We start from the raw sequence: 20,190 nt of genomic DNA on the forward strand, positions 1-20,190 counted from the left end.
CTTATAGTTAGTGATGAGTGTCGCTATACTTATAGTAAGTGATGAGTGTCACTATACTTATAGTTAGTGATGAGTGTCGCTATACTTATAGTAAGTGATGAGTGTCACTATACTTATAGTTAGTGATGAGTGTCGCTATACTTATAGTTAGTGATGAGTGTCACTATACCATATTTTACCATGTATAGCGCGCTACCATGTATAACGCGCATGCGATTTTTTAAAGCCAAAATGGAGGTAAAAAAAGAATTCAAGACCAAAAGCCTGAAAATTTGTCCGAAAATGGCCGCCATTCTTATATATTGCGCAATCATTTAATCTGAGTTTTTCGGGGGCTTATTTTTTTGTTTTAAAGTAGGGAGCGTTGATACGATCAGGAGGGTGGGTTGCATAGCACTATATTTTCGACAATTTTAAAGATTATTCTCTAGAGAACACTGATATGTCCTTATTGCCGCCCACTGCACGTGTTTTTTCAAGACCCATGCGCATTAAATTGGAACCACTATTACCTATTCCTCACATTTTAACAGTGTAACATTTTCATTACCTGCCGCTCACAACATCGTATGACATCTTCTTCTGCAGACCCGCAACATTGCAATGTCCAATTTTACACAAATCGTCTGTGGATCCCATTTTATTTTTCATCGCCTTAAATATTTCCCCATTAAGAGATGCTCCCCATTAATTCCAGTTTGACCCAGTATTTCGCGCCTTCACTGCGTCTAGTTAATAAGTATTTATAGTGAGACAAACATTTATACACCCGAACGCTCAATTCCATACAGTTGGTATTATCGGCGTAAAGCCATTTGACAAATATCATTTGTTTGTCTCTATTGAAAGAAAATAAAACTAGTCTATATCTCTATTGTTGGTTTGTAACCTACGTAGTATACCCGCACAGTAGCATATTAATGCAGAGATCGGAAAATCATTGATAAATGTATTCGTCGTTTCAATGCTTAGGGCCGAGTAATTTCGGCAAATCGGAACTCAACTTACGTAAAACACTTGCTCAATTAAACGTTGAACTCCACCTCCGTTCTCTGCAAAAGGTTCGAAGGCGGAGCTTTGCACGTGCTTTTATTTAATTGGACGATTGCCATTGAGGAACAAAAACACGATTGGTTCGGCATGTTGATTGCTAGACAAAGGAAGCCAATTCTGTCGGCGAGAAACTTGTCGCTTTATTGCTTCAGACAGGAAGCGGCTTTCCTTTGATGACGTCAAACTGTTAATTCACATAGAGTGCAAATTTTCGATATTGCTAACATAAAACTTTGGATTACATTATCAAAATAAAGCAAAAGCGAAGTTGAGAAATATGATTGAAATAAATAGCCTCAGTTCAAATAAGACGTTTTGCGTTGTAAATCAACAAGTTTTCATGACAACAAAAACTGTAACAAACACTACCGCGACGCACGGGGATCGATATACCTCGATTTTTTTTTAATGAACAATCAATGAAGAAGTGTGAAAACACCAACAAAAACATTTTTTTCCTCTTTTAATTTTTGTCAAAACTGTTACTACCCCGTTCATTCCTAACCTTTCCCGCTATTTGTTGTTTCGACAACGGCCCCTTCAGTCTATAACATTATAGGGTGTAGTTTTCTTCAATAAAAAAAATGGCGGCAATTGTGAAGATTTACCATTATGAAATGGATTTTTTGCAATTTAGCAACCAGGAAAGCGTTGTGTCAATGTATTACGCGCACTGAATTTTTATTTTGAAATTTGAAGGTAAAAAACTGCGCGCTATGCATGGTAAAATACAGTACTTATAGTTAGTGATGAGTGTCACTATACTTATAGTTAGTGATGGGTGTCACTATACTTATAGATAGTGATAAGTGTCACTATACTTATAGTTCTTGATGAGTGTCACTATACATTTAGTTAGTGATGGGTGTCGCTATACTTATAGTTAGTGATGAATGTCACTATACTTATAGTTAGTGATGAGTGAACAATTCATGAGAATGTTTCTATAAAAAATGTTTGGAATTTTAATTTGAAAATCCTCCATGCCCACATCCTGTTTTGGTGTCAATATAATTTATGCCACCAAATACAATTTATTAGCCGATTTATATGGTGAAGTTATATTTCATAAGTGGACCGTGTACCATAAACTCAAATGATTTGTCCATATATCTGTAAGTGTGCGGCTAGTAAAATTGAAATCTGATTGTTTGCTATTGAATAGATCCAAGTGTTGTAGAAAACACTTGACAAGTTTTGAATATGTTATATATGGTGGATATTGAAAGGGAAACAAATTGGAAATCATAAAAATTGATGTGTTGATTTGAATTCCATTGATTTTAGTGTGAATATGGATTATAAATAGATACTTAATATAATTAAATAAAATTTATTATTTTATTAGTAATGCAATTATTGCATATATTTTAAAAAGTTGCTACATAATACTGTACATTAATTAAAGGTTTTTAATAATATTTCATTGGTAAAAACTGTATCCTGTTATGCAAAATCTGCAAATTATTATTGTCTAAAATGAATATGAAAAACTGTGTGTATTTTATGCTGATAATGATAACTGGATAGGGATTGATTGTATTCAATGTATGCTGTGGGCATTTAGAGGGCTTTGAGCCAGTTATAGTACATTCAATCATTCAAACACAATCCCAACAAAAACAGCAGTATGAGCCTCACAGCTCTGGGAAAGAGGGCTTAATGCGTGTGTACAAATTGTTGTCCCATATTGGTCTGTGCAGTCTGCCAAGGGTAGTCAGTGACAAATATTTTTGATTTTTCGTTAAAAGGCATTCTCTTCTTAACAAATTTCCAGTCTATGCGGAAAGTGTTGTTCCTGATTAGCCTTTCCTGACTGCACAGGCTTATCTGGGACAACACTTTATGTACAGGCATAAATCCTTTATTTCTCCCAGAGGGAGGCTCATGTTTGCTTGTATTTCTAGAGTTGAGGTATTCCTTGGCCAGCTAGAGGGACTGTTTGCTTGTATTTCTAGAGTTGAGGTATTTCTTGGCCAGCTAGAGGGACTGTTTGCTTGTATTTCTAGAGTTGAGGTATTCCTTGGCCAGCTAGAGGGACTGTTTGCTTGTATTTCTAGAGTTGAGGTATTCCTTGGCCAGCTAGAGGGACTGTTTGCTTGTATTTCTAGAGTTGAGGTATTTCTTGGCCAGCTAGAGGGACTGTTTGCTTGTATTTCTAGAGTTGAGGTATTCCTTGGCCAGCTAGAGGGACTGTTTGCTTGTATTTCTAGAGTTGAGGTATTCCTTGGCCAGCTAGAGGGACTGTTTGCTTGTATTTCTAGAGTTGAGGTTTTCCTTGGCCAGCTAGAGGGACTGTTTGCTTGTATTTCTAGAGTTGAGGTTTTCCTTGGCCAGCTAGAGGGACTGTTTGCTTGTATTTCTAGAGTTGAGGTTTTCCTTGGCCAGCTAGAGGGACTGTTTGCTTGTATTTCTAGAGTTGAGGTATTCCTTGGCCAGCTAGAGGGACTGTTTGCTTGTATTTCTAGAGTTGAGGTATTCCTTGGCCAGCTAGAGGGACTGCGACCATGGCTAAGAGCAAGTTTGAGTATGTGAAGCAGTTTGAGACGGAGGACAGGCTGCTGCCCAACTGCTGGATCGTTGTGAGAATTGACGGCAAGGGATTTCACAGGTAAGGGAAAATGGGCCAGGGATTTACAGGTAAGGAGAAATGGGCCAGGGATTTTACAGGTAAGGGAAAATGGGCCAGGGATTCACAGGTAAGGAGAAATGGGCCAGGGATTTGCAAGTAAGAGAAAATGGGCCAGGGATTTACAAGTAAGAGAAAAAGGCAAGGGAAAATGCCTAAATTCTATTTAGTCCTCCTTTGCCTTCTTATCATTCTTAATATTTGTATCCAGGACTTTTTTCCTTCTTAGAGAATTTATTTTTCTTCACAATTTTGAGAAATTCATGGCACAAATTTTCACCATATAAAACAGTTCTTGACTCATTTTTATGCCCACCAAGGAGGGCAAATAGTGATCAGACCGTCCGTCCATCCCTCTGTCAGTCTGTCCGTCACACTTTGCGTTTAGGTTTCGAAAAATGCTCATAACTTCTATGTCGCTTCAAATAGCAATTTCATATTTGGCATGCATGTGTATATGGACAAGGCCTTTCCATACGCACACAAATTTTGACCCCTGTGACCTTGAACTTAAGGGTCCGAGTTTAGGTTTCGAAATCTGCATTTAGGTTTCGAAAAAAGCTCATAACTTCTATCAAGCGTTTATAGGGGACATAAGTCGTCCTATGTTGACAGCTCTTGTTTCATAATTTTTTAAAGTTCTTGACTCATTTTGTTCACAAATTGAGGGGCTTAAGACCACTTAACAAACATGGTGAAACAATCCTTGTTATCATGATGGTTCAGCTAAACAAAGATACTTAATGGTGATAATAAAATTTATCATTTCTCAAATCTGATGATGCAAATAGGGTTTGATTTTTTATTCAATCAACAAGTGTCTTCAACAACAAAAGGTGCATTGTGAAAACTTTACTGGTATTTATGATCTTAAACCTGCACATTGTCTGTCAGCAATTTAATTAGATGTTGACATTTCTGTTATCTGATTACATATTCCTCTATTATATATATATTTGCTGATCTTGTCAAATATTCAATTAAACTGTTGTTAAATGAATACTTGATCATTATTGTATGATGGATATGTTGAATAGATTATCAAATATGTAAATGCACAATGAATGTTAAATATAATTTTAAAGGAAATTATCAAATGGAAATTTAAATGAATTTATTTGACCACATTTAAATTATAATCTTATGAGTGATATTAATTTACATTATAAATATTGCTTCATAATTTAACATAGTTTGTAAAAGACATTTAAAAAAATCAAAAATTGCAGAAATCATATTTGCTGCTCAAAAAAAAGTAATTTCTATGGCCCCTTTGTTGACACACCCACTTATTGACAACCCCCTTATTGACACCATATCGTCAGAAATTCTCCTCCAGTTATAAGCGTGCAGAATTGATTGAGCTTTAAGGAATAATCTGAATTTGTGCATGGATTTTTGTTTATTATCCTGCATTACATACTGTTTTGGCCCTTTCTCAACTTTGAATTTCTGTAACATGATTTCAGTTGATGTAGATGTTATTGGCAAAATATCGCAAACATAACATTGAAACCACAGGGACCAGACTTATAACAGTAGAATGAGCAGTGTAAAGTTCTCCTCTACTATATTTGAGATGCGCTCTGTTTAAAAGAGGGTTTAATGCATGTGCGTAAAGTGTCATCATAGATAAACCTGTGCAGTCAACAGGTAAATCATGGACGTCACTTTCTGCCTAAACTTAATTTTTGCTAAGAAGAGACTTTCTTTAAATGAAAATATCATAAAAGCAGAATGTGTTGTCCCTGATAAGCCGGTGCAAACTGCACAGGCTAATCTGGAACGACACTTTGCGCGCATGCATTACACCACTTTTTCACAGAGCACGGCCCATTTGTTGAAATCATTCCTCAGACATCATAACCAGAGATGTGTCAGGCCTCAAATGTATTAGACTGTATATGAAATATTTAATCAAAAGCCTTGTCTATCAAAAATGACAATACACATCTTAACTGAAACCACAATGTACTAGGTGTAGTATTTGGTACTTAAAATTGTACAGTGGTCCATGGTATAGTTCTGAAGCTTAGACGCTGGCCAGATATTGCTTAAGACCCATGACTCTGGTCATATTGTGAATATGACTGAGATCCAGGGATAAGTGAGGTGATATCAGTTGGTTATATTCAGGCCCACATATAATTACACCTATATAAAACTGTTTTGTGTTTGTGGTAAATAAGTAGAGCAGCAAAACAGAAAGAGCACCAATAAATTGACCTTACAATATTTTTAACAAACTTTGCAAGTTTTGCCAAACAATGGAATCAACATAACCAATATAAATGTCCTTTAGTGAGATTTAGGTGATGGCTCAGTTTTGTTAAATGTTTTCACTCTTGAGTCATTGTCATTTTGTTATGCAAAAGAATGTATACTAAGGTACAATGTTTCTTTATTCTTTTTCATGTTGTGACATTGATGTTGTTAAATGACAAACTTCCCTTTATATTCAAAGCCATTTTATGTGAACCTGTCTCATAATGTTGTTTTACAAGCTACAGGGCTTGTATTCCGGTTGTCTATCATTTTGACGTAACTACGTTTTTTCCAGTCTTTTATTAATTTGAAAAACAACTGATTGTTCTTGGAAAAATAATTATGATGTTATGAATCATACTTCAAAAAATAGTTTGAATATTTTGCATCCAACTTATTATTATATTCCTTAGTTGATTGGTCTTGTTAAAAAAAAAGAACATTAAAAAAACAATTTGGATTTTATGTATAACTTATGTCCTGATATGACGTCAGCTACTTCAGTTTTTTAAATAGCATATAGAATCTTATCTCACAATTCACTCTACTGGTTGCTTCAGAAATAGGGGAAATTTATGAATTAAAAAAACAACATTTATTGTCAGTTCGTCTTAAAATTGTCATTATGGAACGAAATGAGAGATCAGTTTTTAGTTGTTCCCCAAAACAAGGTCACATATTCCAATTATTTTTAGCTCACCTGACCACAATGTGCTCATGGTGAGCTTTTATGATTGCCTTTTGTCCGTCGTCCGTTGTGCTGCGTGCGGCGTCAACATTTGCCTTGTTAACACTCTAGAGGCCACATTTATTGTCCGATCATCATGAAATTTGGTCAGACAATTTGTCCCAATGATATCTTGGATGAGTTTAAAAATGGTTCTGGTTGGTGGAAAAACATGGTCGCCAAGGGGGCGTGGCATTTTTCCTTATATAGCTATAGTAAAACCTTGTTAACACTCTTAGAAGTCACATTTATTGTCCGATCATCATGAAACTTGGTCAAAAGATTTGTTCTAATAATATTTTGGACAAGTTTGAAAATGGTTCCAGTTGCTTGAAAAACATGGCCACTAGGGGGCGTGGCATTTTTCCCTATATGGCTTCATGAATCTTCATGAAACTTTGTCAGAATATTTGTTTAAATGATATCTTGGATGTGTATGAAAATGGTTCTGGTCTGTTGAAAAATGTGGCTGCCAGGGTGTTCACTAGTCATGAAAGTTGGTGAGAACATTTGTTCTTATGACATCTTGGGCTGCATACAACAGGTCAGTTCCTTTGAATCTCAGGTGAGCGACTTTGGGCCTTTCAGGCCCTCTTGTAACAAAATCTTAAAATTTTGCCAGAAAATTTGTTACATGTATTGTCAATGTGTTGGGAAGCAGTGAGGTCCACATCAGATTAATTGGTCTCCAAATAAATTGAGAACCAAGGCCTTGTCTTACAACAAATTTAAGTTACAACTGGACTGAACATAAAAAGAAGCGTTTGGCATTTATTAACAATATAAATTAATAATAATATATACAATATAATCCTAAAATAAACAAATGTGAATGACTTAAGAGAAAGGACATCATTATTAAATTCAATGAGTTATAGAAAGTGGTATTCAATTATATACAGTTAAAACCCAATGGCTCGAATCGTGGCTAGAAATTTGGGTTGGCTCAAACTCTGCCTTAAGCAAAGATGTTTTTAGCTCACCTGAGCACAATGTGCTTATGGTGAGCTTTTGTGATCGCATTTTGTCCGTCGTGCGTTGTGCGTCATGAATATTTGCCTTGTTATCAACTGTAGAGGTCACATTTATTGTTGGATCATCATGAAACTTTGTCAGAAGATTTCTCCCAATAATATATTGGACGGGTTCAAAAATGGTTCCAGTCTGTTGAAAAACATTGCCACCAGGGGACCATTTGTCGTTCATTCTTCATGAAACTTAATTAGAACATTTGTTCTATTGATATCTTGGGCTGCAAAGAACAGGTCATTTCTTTTTATCTCAGGTGAGCGACTTTGGGCCTTTCAGGCCCTCTTGTATTGCTATATATTCATATAAATTTATTTTGGATGGCTCAAATTCTCAAGGATTGCATTTTCAGATGGCTAGAAATGTTTTCACAGTTCAGGTCACAATCTTCACAAAAGTCATGTTTTTTTTGTTTGTTTGGCTCGACTTGCTTCTGGTTGCATAAAGGTTTATTTATATTGTTGAAAACACAAGCCACGGGTTCCTTTTGTTTGTTTATACCACAGTTATATAGCGCCCTTTTCGTACTCAAGATGTGCGTTCAAAGGCGCTTTACATTTGTGTTTTTTTCCCTGATCACTGGGTCATAAGTCGTCCGTTAACATCTTGGCGCAGTATGCAGCCACGGCACATTGGCTTATTTCCCTCACAGGTACCCATTTATACACAGGGTGGAGACGAGCAGATGTGGGATAAATTTCTTGCTCAAGGAAATTCCAGTGGCCAGGGTGGGATTCGAACCCGGGACCTCTCAATACCTAAGCCAGCGTACTACCATTAGACCACTGCTACTTGTCTTTTAAGTGTTTTTTTATTACACTGTATTGGCCAAGATAATATCAAAGCTTACAAGTGTTAAAATTGTGTTATTGTGTTGAAAGTTAATTGGTTTAGACACATTGCTAAACATTAGTTTTGTTTCGAGAAATTATTATAGTTTTGATGTAAAGGATTTGAAGGTGCTTTTCATATAATATTTGTTACAATGCCGAATTCAGAGTGAAAGAAAGACAACATATACTGAAGTTTGATATACATGATGTAGTACAAAAAACCTCTGTCAATGCATGTCCTTTATTCATTCCATTTGTTGAAGTGATATTAAAAATGTCAACGTTGACTGATGTATGGGTGTTTAAAACATTCTTTTTAAATTCCTTTAAGTTAAAATAGGTTAAATGGGTAGAGAGAACTTATTTGCTTTACAAAACTTGAGACAAAAATTTTGTTTATATAAGAACTATATCCTGTAATTAGTTACCTACATGTGTATTGTTCAGTTTTTAAGCAGGTTTTCCGAAGGAAAAAACTGGTTATTAGATTGGCGAATGCGGGCGGGCTGGCTGGCTGGCGGGCGGGCGGAACAAGCTTGTCCAGGCCATAACTATGTCGTTCATTGTCAGATTTTAAAATCATTTGGCACATTTGTTCACCATCATTGGACGGTGTGTCGCGCGAAATAATTACGTCGATATCTCCAAGGTCAAGGTCACACTTTGAGTTCAAAGGTCAAAAATGGCCATAAATGAGCTTGTCCTGGCCATAACTATGTCATTCATTGTGAGATTTTAAAATCATTTGGCACATTTGTTCACCATCATGGGACGGTGTGTCGCACGAAAGAATCACGTCAATATCTCCAATGTCAAGGTCGCCACGACTAAAAATAGATTTTTTTTAAAAAACAAACTTACAAAGGGGGTTAATTTTGTTTGTTTATTTCAAAAGTTCAGTTTGAGTTTTCTCCCTTTATCAGATTTTTTTTTCACAATGAAAACCTGGTTTTGTGACAATTTTGTCCCTTGTTTTTGTTATTTTATGTCTGAAACACTGTTTATAGACCGTTCCATAATTTAGTAATTACCCAATTATCTCCCCTGAATACTCTCCGCGTCCGCCATTACACTACTGCCACACAACCGGTAACATATATAAGAGAGCACCGATTATTCAACAGGTGAATTTCTTTCTTTTTGTAAATTTGTTTGTTTGTCATGCAAATTGTATGAAATAAAGTTCTGCTAGAGGAGATGTTAAGCTAGTGTTATAACAGAAAAATGTTTGAAAAACGTGCATTTTTTAGGTATTTGTCTAGGAAAATAAACACGTTGACACATTAAAAAAACATTTAATTAAACTAAATGCAATATTTATCATTTGATTATATGCATCAATCTTAAAATCGCATAATCCTTTGCATTCCAGTGTTGAATTGCCCGTTTGTTCTGCATAATCCGATTATCTCGTTTTGATCAGATATTATCCAGACTTAACTAACAACATGGCGTCATCCCGTGGTGTCATAAACCACACTGGGTGGCAGACGACAGTCTGGTCATTAAACACAATTGATGATGCCACCATGTCTTCTCTTTCGGGTAGTATTAATCAGTCATTTGGTTTAATATTTTACCTCCGACATACTTAACAGTTGCGTTCATTAGATATGTTACATATTGTACAAATTAAAAGTTATGTCCAATATAGAATATCAGTTATTGTACACCGTAAAGATTCTAGCCCGTTTAATCCCTGGTTTAATTTATGAAAAAAAGTATTCGATAATTATAAAATTTACCTAAAAACATAACATTTAACGCATTTAGCGGGTATCGGTTAATTAAAACTACGTCATTTCGTATGAAGATTTAATGTTACGACAATGCACGAACGACATCATAAAAACAAGAAATTACATTTGACACGAACGGGGGTAAATAATGTTTAAAAAAAATATTAATATAGATATATGTGTGTTAAAATGTTAGATATTTGCCACTCATACTCACTAGTAACGAGTTTTCAATATACATGAATACACAGTTTAAATTGCATCATGTAAAGTTGTGTTTTTCAGTTGTATGTTAATATTCCTCAATAGCGTCATTCTCTGTACAAAACCCATCAAATTAAAATTACATGTTAATACTGTCATGCACTTCGCTTTTAATAGGGCTTTGTAGTACGTTTATTTTCAATGCACCCCTTATACTTTCTATTACTCACGTGTTTATCACACTAACGTACTCATGCCATTCATAATTATATTTTTATAATTAGATGTATTACTATTGTAATTTATTGAACCTTTTCTGCAAAAAAATATTACGGCTTATGCATAGAGCTCTTTGTTGTGTCAAATTGTCGGCCTTTCAGTCTTCAGATAATCTTTAATTTGATGCTTATGCCGCGTTTTTAAAGTTGCAAATAAATGTATTAATAAATTCGTTTGGCGCTTAATAATATATTATTGAAATATTATTTAGGTGTTTTTTTCGGAGTTTTTTTGTGTGGATTAATTGACTAAACATTTGGTGTCGTTATCCATATGTTTTGCGTTACTTCAAAGACCTATAAAATACATTGTTTAGTATTTTTTAGCTTTATAGCTGTTAAATGATTCACAGATGAAAATATAGATATATCACATAGATCACATTCTCTTCATCTTCCGAATAATCACATAAAATATCGTCAAGATCAATATCACTCTCTCACGATAAAAAGCTCGTTTTTTAACGTGACAAAATTCCATCACAAAAAAATTAAATATAAATCCAAACCACAATTTTTTATCTTTGATATCAGTTAGAACAAGAAAAATAAAGGAAGGCGTATCAAACATATCATACTTAATATAATATGTTATGATTTTGGAATGTAGATTTTTACCACATGAGACCAATTACAAACAATTAGCGGCAATTAATTGCGCGAGAATCTATAATAAGTATTAATTAAAATATAAATTGCTTGATGTTGCGGCTATTAAAATCAACACAACAATACATGCGTGAATTGTTTGTGAAACGTTAAAAGTAACAAGTCTAATCAAAGACATAGTATGAGCGACTGAACCGGCAAATTTTCGCCGATGATTACCACTTGATTGCAGATATAAAAAAACAAATACACGAAAGCATTTTAAACATTTTATTTGTAACAATCAATCTCAACTTCAAACAATCATTTAAACAACAAAAATGTGATAATCGCCTCACATTAATTCATTAAGTAATTTATTTATCCGACAACGGTTAAGCGGGTATTCTCTACGTTTTTGGCTTTTGGAATCGCAGTCTCGCACCAGTTAGCAGCAGTGTAATGGCGGACAGTCACGTGACTGACAATATGGCGGCGGTCAATTTATCGATTATGGAACGGTCTATATTGGCGAAAAAAATTAACTAGAAATAATTAGTTGATGCTGTTACTCTTCTACCGATTTGTGCAGGAAATGCACCCATATCAGACAATATTTTACTTTCAGGCATAAGTTCAGCCATATATTCAGTATACCAAAAATATATTATATTGTCATGAAAGCAATGTCACTATTTCTGGCATTTAATTGAATGCATGATCTTGTTTCTTATTTAATTGCAATAATATCTTCATATGAATCAAAGTGGCGGCTCCTTGGGGTTTGTTTAAAAAAATTTTTTTTAGCAACTTACAAATTAAACATAACTATGGTTTTAAAAAACTTGTCAAATATTTAAATACAGCATTATTCATTTTTTAGATTAATATATGGTATGGACCTGGAATAGATTTGTAATGTTACTATAGTATAGTATAATAGTGTTTATAAAAATTGTATTACAATTCACTGTTGATTTCAGAATTGTGTTGTTAATGGGTTCTTACTTATATTTGTTAATACTTTAGACTGAACAGTTAACAAAAATGACATAAGGATAGGTTAATAGTCTTCATAAGCAGTTTGTTATGACCCACAAACAATGGCTGAGTCATTAAAGAAAAATACATTTAAGACCACAAAACGTTAAAAAAATCAGATTTTTAGTGCAAAAACATAAATCCTTGCATTAATTATTTAATTATGCGAGATTTCTATCCTACTAGAAATATGTGTCATTCGGCCAGGCAAGATGTTGACAGTTTGAATTTGTTCAGACATTTAATTTGTCAAAGTTATGAGGAAATTTCACGATGGCCAGCTGGCTGATGAACTTCCAATGGTTTGTAACTCGATGACAATTTGGTTTGGGTTGGTACGTGTGAAATGTAATTATTGGCATTATTATAGACGCAACATTCTGTGAAAACTGGTTTTAATGAATGTGCGTAAAGTGTTGTCCCAGATAAATCAAAGAGGGCACTTTTCACTTTTATGTGATTTTTCGTTTAAAGAAAGTTTCTTCAAAACAAAATTCCAGTGCAAGCGAGAGTGTTGTCTCTGATTAGAATGTGGGGACATTTTGTGTGCATGCATTTTTCAAATAACTAGACTCATACTATTGAATATAGGATCATCCCAAATTAGCCTGTAAGGACGGAATAATTTCTGCTTTTTGTTGTTGGATTATTTTTGTTTAAAGAAAGTCTTAACAAAAATTTAGTATGGCCAGAAAGTGTTGTCCCATATAAGCATTTGGGGACTGCACATTCTTATTTGGGATGACACATGCATTAAGCCCAGTTTTCCCAGAACGAGGTTTATACTACTATACAAGTACACATGGTTTAAATCTATAAGCATGTCCCTAAAGGATGTCACAAACTATTATTGTGCTGTCTGTGGGTGGAACCATGGTTGTGTGGGTGGTTGTGCGGTTGGTTTTGTTGGAGAATGTGAGGGTGGTTGTATGTTGGTTGTGTGGGTGGTTGTGCGGGTAGTTGTGTGGGTGAATGTGCCAGTGGTTTTGTGGTGGTTGTGCGGGTGGTTTTGAGGGTGAATATGCCAGTGGTGGTTGTGTTGGTGATTGTGCGGGTGGTTGTTCGTGCTGTTGTGTGGGTGATTGTGCGGATGGTTGTGGGGGTGATTGTGCGGATGGTTGTGTGGGTGATTGTGTTGATGGTTGTGGGGGTGATTGTGTGGGTGATTGTGTTGATGGTTGTGTGGGTGATTATGTTGGTGATTGTGTTTGTGATTGTGCGGATGGTTGTGTGGGTGATTGTGTTGATGGTTTTGTGGGAGATTGTACGGGTGATTGTGTTGGTGATTGTGCGGATGGTTGTGCAGATGGTTGTGTGGGTGATTGTGTTGATGGTTGTGTGGGAGATTGTGCGGGTGATTGTGTGGTTGATTGTGTTGATGGTTGTGAGGGAGATTGTGTGGGTGATTGTGCGGATGATTATGTTGGTGATTGTGCAGATGTTTGTGCGGGTGATTGTGTGGATGGTTATGTGGATGGTTGTGCGGATGATTGTGCGGGTGATTGTGTGGGTGGTTGTGCGGATGATTGTACGGGGGTTGTGTGGGTGATTGTGCAGGTGATTGTGTGTGTGATTATGTGGGTGATTGTGCGGATGGTTGTGTGTGTGATTATGTGGGTGATTGTGTGGGTGATTATGTGGGTGATTGTGTGGGTGATGGTGCGGGTGATTGTGTGGGTGGTTGTGTGGATGGTTGTTGGTTGTGCGGGTGATTGTGCGGATGGTTGTGTGGTGATTGTGCTGGTGATTGTGAGGGTGGTTGTGTGGGTGATTGAACGGGTGATTGTGTGGATGGTTGTGGGGGTGATTGTGTGGGTGATTGTGCGAATGATTATGTGGGTGATTGTGTGGGTAATTATGTGGGTGATTGTGCGGATGATTATGTTGGTGATTGTGCGGATGGTTATGTGGGTGATTGTGTGGATGGTTGTGCGGAAGATTGTGCGGGTGATTGTGCGGGTGATTGTGTGTGTGATTGTGCAGGTGATTATGTGGGTGATTGTGTGGGTGATTCAAGTGTGCGGGTGATTGTGTGGTTGATTGTGCGGAAGGTTGTGAGGGTGATTGTGCAGGTGGTTGTTTGGGTGATTGTGCGGGTGATTTAGGTTCCATCTGTCAAACATAATTAACATTCAACAAAATTGATATTAACACGTGTAAATATTATTGAGGTAAATTGTAGTTCAACATACAAAACAAAGATTGAATTAAATTGTTTTATTTAAAAGTTATTAACTTATTATAAAAATATTGTTTAGTGTATATTCTTTTCCTTAATATCTGTCAGTAACATTGACATTTAATGCACTTTTCATAAAATTAAAGTGGCAAGGCTAACATTCATGATGATGTGTTATTATTTTCAAGATGTTGTTTGTGTGAAGTGCACTTTTCACTAATCAAGGTTGTTATTCCTTTAATTTTTTTTATCAATAACAGGATGGTAAATTTGTCATTTATAGATTTTTGCTCAGCACAAACTTTTAAAAGTAAGTTAATATTGGTAAATTTAATTTCATGTAGAACTGTCAGCAATATGTTTATATAGATCCAACAGAAATCCCACCTGTGTTGTTTTAATGTCTTAGAATCATAACTCTTCAAAAGCATTTATTTTTCACCATCCACTCTGTGCATTTGCAATAAGTTGTCATAAGTTGCAACCATCTTCCTAATTGACATTGCTATGCCCTTGACATAATAATGGCAGTAAGGCATGTTGTGTTTCCCCCTCCATGTGTTTGTGTGTTTTTTTTGTGTTGGATTTTTCATATCCGCTCATAATTGTGTAGTGCTTTTTGAGATTTGCATAAATCTTATATATGTATTAATTAAAGTACATGTTTGTGTCTGGCTCATACCTTTGTTGTGCATGATGGGATGTGGCTGTAAAAATAAATTGGCACAAATGATCTTCAAACCATGTCGCATGCATAACCATGTCACTTGCTTCAAGGTCAAAGTCAGGGTGGACATTTGAAGAAGTTTTGGCATGTACTTTATACTTGTTTGTATCCTGGCCATTATTTTATAATGTATGAAAGGACTACAATATAAATGTGTGCAAGTGGTCATCATATCAAAACAATGTGTGGCATGCAAAAACCATGGTGCTAGAGTTTGTGCTTATTCCTTATATTGTCAATAAGGGTTTTGAAAATAAATGAGCACAAATAAAATCTGGACAATGTGTCTCTATGGTTAGAGTTATAATAGATTTTCTTGTGGCTGTCAGTTCTATCTATAGTTTATTGGGAAAATCTTTCATGTTTTGAAGACATGTCGGATGAAACATGGCGCTTTCCTAAAGGTCAATCTCACATACTTGTATTTGATATAGTCTTCATATGTAGCAAGAGTTATGAAGGACTGGTACATACATTCTGTATAAATGGTTTACATAAATAACACTTTTATAACATTTTCGTCCAATGAAATATTGTAGGATTATCTGTGTGTGACCTTCCTTAACATTATCTGTATTGTATTAAATTTCTGCAGAAAATTGCTCATTACTAAATTGCTGATTTTTTTTATAAGAAAATTTTATGAAACAACATATCATGTCAGATCCTATACATACCAGTGTTATGTTTTGCCTAATAGAGAAAAAAACAGGTACTATATATATCGATTGGGAAAAATTAGCATGATAAACCCTGAAATAAGCAAAATTTGCGTCGTGAAATCTTCAGTATAGGAATGATGGGTCTTTTAAGTTACATGTACTTTGTATAAATTGCAAAAGCCAATTAAATTTGCGTTTGCATGCATTTTGGCTTGAAAATTTCAGTTTCAGTCCTAATTGCATTCGTTCACTTTTGAGATAATTCACTTTGGAATGAAATTGATGAAATATTCCTTCCTTTTTGGAATTGTTCAGACTGCAATTGGGAACTTTGAAGTTTTTCTGAATGGGAAAGTACTTTTTACGGGTACTTGATAAGGAAAGAAAAATATCCCTGCATACAAATGAGCCTTGCTCTGGAAAAACTGGGCTCAGTGCATGGGCGTAAAGTGTTGTATCATAGTCCCGCACGGGCTATAGGTGGGCCAACATTGTACGAACATGTATGTCTGGTTTGCTCATAAGGAAGCCCTGCATTATTATATATGCAGGAAATAAACATCAACAACAAAAAGTTGTTCTTGGTTTCTCACTGGGAAAACAAGGCATCATGCATGTACGTAAAGTGGCGTAACAGATTTACCTGAACAGTTTTTACAGGATAATCAAAGACTCTTTCTGCCTTTACTGGATTTTGCTAAGGACAATAGTCTGTTGAACGAAAAATATCATACACACAGAAAGTGTAGTCCCTCTTTAGCTTGTGCAGACTGCACATGCTAATCTGGAATGACACTTAATAAACATGCATGGAGACCCATATTCCCAGAGTGAGGCTCAGGAATTAATGATATCAAACTCTGTCCCCATATTCTCAGAGCGAGGCTCAGGAATTAATGATATCAAACTCTGTCCCCAGATTCTCATGGCAAGGCTCAGGAATTAATGATATCAAACTCTGTCCCCAGATTCTCATGGCAAGGCTCAGAAATTTATGATATCAAACTCTGTCCCCAGATTCTCATGGCAAGGCTCAGGAATAAATGATATCAAACTCTGTCCCCAGATTCTCAGGGCAAGGCTCAGGAATTAATGATATCAAACTCTGTCCCCAGATTCTCAGGGCAAGGCTCAGGAATTAATGATATCAAACTCTGTCCCCAGATTCTCATGGCAAGGCTCAGGAATTAATGAAATCAAACTCTGTCCCCAGATTCTCATGGCAAGGCTCAGGAATAAATGATATCAAACTCTGTCCCCAGATTCTCAGAGCAGCACAACTACATCAAGCCCAACGATGATCGCGCGCTTGACCTGATGTCGAGAGCTGCGGAGGCCATCATGGAAGAGTTCAAGGACATTGTGCTCGCGTATGGACAGAGCGACGAGTACAGCTTTGTGTTCAAGAAGAACACCAACGTCTACAATAGACGGGCCAGGTTAGGCTGGGAGTGCACTTTATTTTGTTTGAGCTCATTTGCATAAAAAATCTAAGGCTTATTTGAAACATCCCCGTGTCTGTCTCCTGGGTAGTTCTTGGTGTCACGGGGGTAGATCTAAAGAAAGCTCCTACAGTGGGGATTGAAGCAGTGATCCCTCAGTCGCTAGGCAAACACCATATCCATTACATAACATCAAGGCAAGGTCTAAGAATGCACTTTGTAGTGAATATAATTTTATTATATATAAAAATATGTCTGTGAGATTCATTCAAGGTGAGGCTTGCAATTTATGTTTATAAAATGAGCCTTTTTCTGGGAAAAGAGGGCTAAATTTAAAGGAAGTCTCTTCATATTAAGAATACAGTGTAGGCGAAAAGTGTCCTCCCTAATTAGGTTCTAACTGCACAGTCTTTTCTGGAAATACACTTTTTGCACTTGCATTACGACCAGTTCTATCAGAACAAGACTTATTCTGAAAAATGTCTGTGAGATTAAAAATCAAAGGTGTGGCTTGTAATATATGTTTTAAAACATATTCTTCAAAAATAATGGGATAAAAACTACTACCCATATTCAAGCATTGTGCTACATAGGGAAATTGACTACATGTTGCATTTTATTTACAATTTTTTCTATGCCCCCAGATCGAATGATCGGGGGCATATTGTTTTTTGCCTGTCTGTCTGTCATTCTGTCCCAAAACTTTAACCTTGGTTAAAGTTTTGCGATAACTTTTACAATATTGAAGATAGCAACTTGATTTTTGGCCTGTCTGTCTGTCATTCTGTCCCAAAACTTTAACCTTGGTTAAAGTTTTGCGATAACTTTTGCAATATTGAAGATAGCAACTTGATATTTGGCATGCATGTGTATCTCATGAAGCTCCACATTTTAAGTGATGAAAGGTCAAGGTCATTCTTCAAGGTCAAAAGTCAAAAATACAATCCAGGGGAAGTAATAAGCTTTAAAAGGGAGATAATTTCTAAACCTGCCAAATGATATATTGAAATATTTTTTCAAAGTGGCGCAATAGGGGGCATTGTGTTTGTGACAAACACATCTCTTGTTTTCTTTTTATGCCCCTGGATTGAAAGATCGGGGGTATATTGTTTTTGGCCTGTCTGTCTGTCATTTATTCATTGTATGCGTTGTGTCCCAAAACTTTAACCTTCGTTAAAGTTTGGTTATAACTTTTTGAATATTGAAGATAGCAACTTGATATTTGGCATGCATGTGTATCTCATGAAGCTGCACATTTTGGGTGGTGAAAGGTCAAGGTCATCCTTCAAGGTCAAAAGTCAAAAAATACATTCAAGGGAAGTAGTAAGCTTTAAAAGGGAGATAATTTGTAAACCTGCCAAATGATATATTGAAATTTTATTTCAAAGCGGCGCAATAGGGGGCATGTGTTTCTGACAAACACATCTCTTGTTTCTTTGGATACTTTCAATTGGGATTTTTTTTGGAGAGAAATTTGGAAATTTTTAGTTTTTCCCCCATATTGAAAATGTTGTTTTCCAGTACTTCATAAAGAATGAAAAAAAAAGATTAACTATATACTTAATAGATGATAATCTGTTGTAAAATGTTTCCACCCATATACATTGTAGCTCTCCTATATTTTAATATGTTCATAATTGGCTGTATATTTGATTTGTGTTAGATTGAGAATTTCATAAATGATTCCATTTGGCTTTTTTTGTTTTAGGCCAACACCACTTTGATCCCTTAATTGACAGTTGTTGCTCTTAAAACTATATGCCTCCTCCTCATTAGGTATCTCAGTTTTATATGAGTCATGTTCTGAGAAAACTGGGCTTAAGGCATGTGTGTAGTGTCACCACAGATTAGCCTGTGCAGTCCACACAGGCTAATCAGGGACAACACTTTCCGCTTAAACTAGATTTTCTGTAAAAAGGGACTTCCTTTAAACGAAAAATACCATTAAGGTGGAAAGTGTCGTCCCTGATTAGCCTGTGCGGACTGCACAGGCTAATCTGGGATGGATAACACTTTACGCACATGCATTATGCCCAGTTTTCTCAGAACGCGACTCATATCATCGTGTCCTTTCACTGCTCTCTATAAATCAAAGTCAATTACAGGTCATCCATTTGGGGGGTCCTTAGTTTACAGTAACAGTATGTGAAAGATAAATGAGCCGGCTGCTGTGAAAATTGGGATTTATGTGTTTACGTAAAGTTTCATCCCAGATTAGCCTGTGCAGTTTGCTCAGGACACACATTACACTTTCACCTTATATGGATTTATTTCTAGTTTAAAGAAGTCTCTTATATAAAAAAAAATCTAGTCTGGGAGGCAAGTGTTGTCCCTAATTAGTGGCTGTGGACCGCACTTTCTGTTCTGTTTTGATACTTTACACGCATGCATTAAAGTATTAAAACATCTGTGTTAAAAAACAAGCTTTATTGGTTAAATTTGTGTGCAGATTTTAACTGACACAATCGAAAATAACAACGATGGAATCCAACGCATAATCTTTGATAAAAGATTCTTTCTTTGACAGTCAGCTCAGACTAATCATGGACCACACTTTATGCACATGCATTTAGCCTCAATAAAACTTACCTGCACTCTGCTTCCACTTCACTTTACAGCAAGCTGGCCACCAATGTAGTGAGCCTGTTTGCCTCATCATTTGTCTACTACTGGCCGCGATACTTTGGAACGCAGATGATGCAATACCCCCCTGCCTTCGACTCGCGCACAGTCCTCTACCCCTCAGACAAGAACCTGCGAGATTACCTCAGCTGGAGACAGGCTGACTGTAAGT

General features: G+C 36.0%; 1 protein-coding gene across 14 annotated transcripts in view; it reads left to right on the forward strand.

The window, feature by feature from the left end:
* Nucleotides 1–20,190, forward strand: part of LOC127841809 (probable tRNA(His) guanylyltransferase) — a 59,954-nt gene that overhangs the window by 31,798 nt on the left and 7,966 nt on the right. For 3 of the 14 annotated variants that reach the window (XM_052370898.1, XM_052370904.1, XM_052370895.1), the window contains 3 exons: nucleotides 3,522–3,664; nucleotides 17,217–17,393; nucleotides 20,015–20,184. In XM_052370898.1, coding sequence (XP_052226858.1) covers nucleotides 3,561–3,664; nucleotides 17,217–17,393; nucleotides 20,015–20,184 — 451 coding nt within the window. In that variant the 5' untranslated portion in view covers nucleotides 3,522–3,560. Of the gene's footprint in view, nucleotides 1–2,322; nucleotides 2,342–2,505; nucleotides 3,376–3,407; nucleotides 3,427–3,477; nucleotides 3,665–17,216; nucleotides 17,394–20,014; nucleotides 20,185–20,190 lie in introns of those variants that run through there. The other 11 variants (XM_052370901.1, XM_052370905.1, XM_052370900.1 and 8 more) reach the window with 11 other exon arrangements.

The sequence above is a fragment of the Dreissena polymorpha genome, chromosome 8 (genome assembly GCF_020536995.1).
Source record: "Dreissena polymorpha isolate Duluth1 chromosome 8, UMN_Dpol_1.0, whole genome shotgun sequence".
NCBI classification, from domain to species: domain Eukaryota; kingdom Metazoa; phylum Mollusca; class Bivalvia; order Myida; family Dreissenidae; genus Dreissena; species Dreissena polymorpha.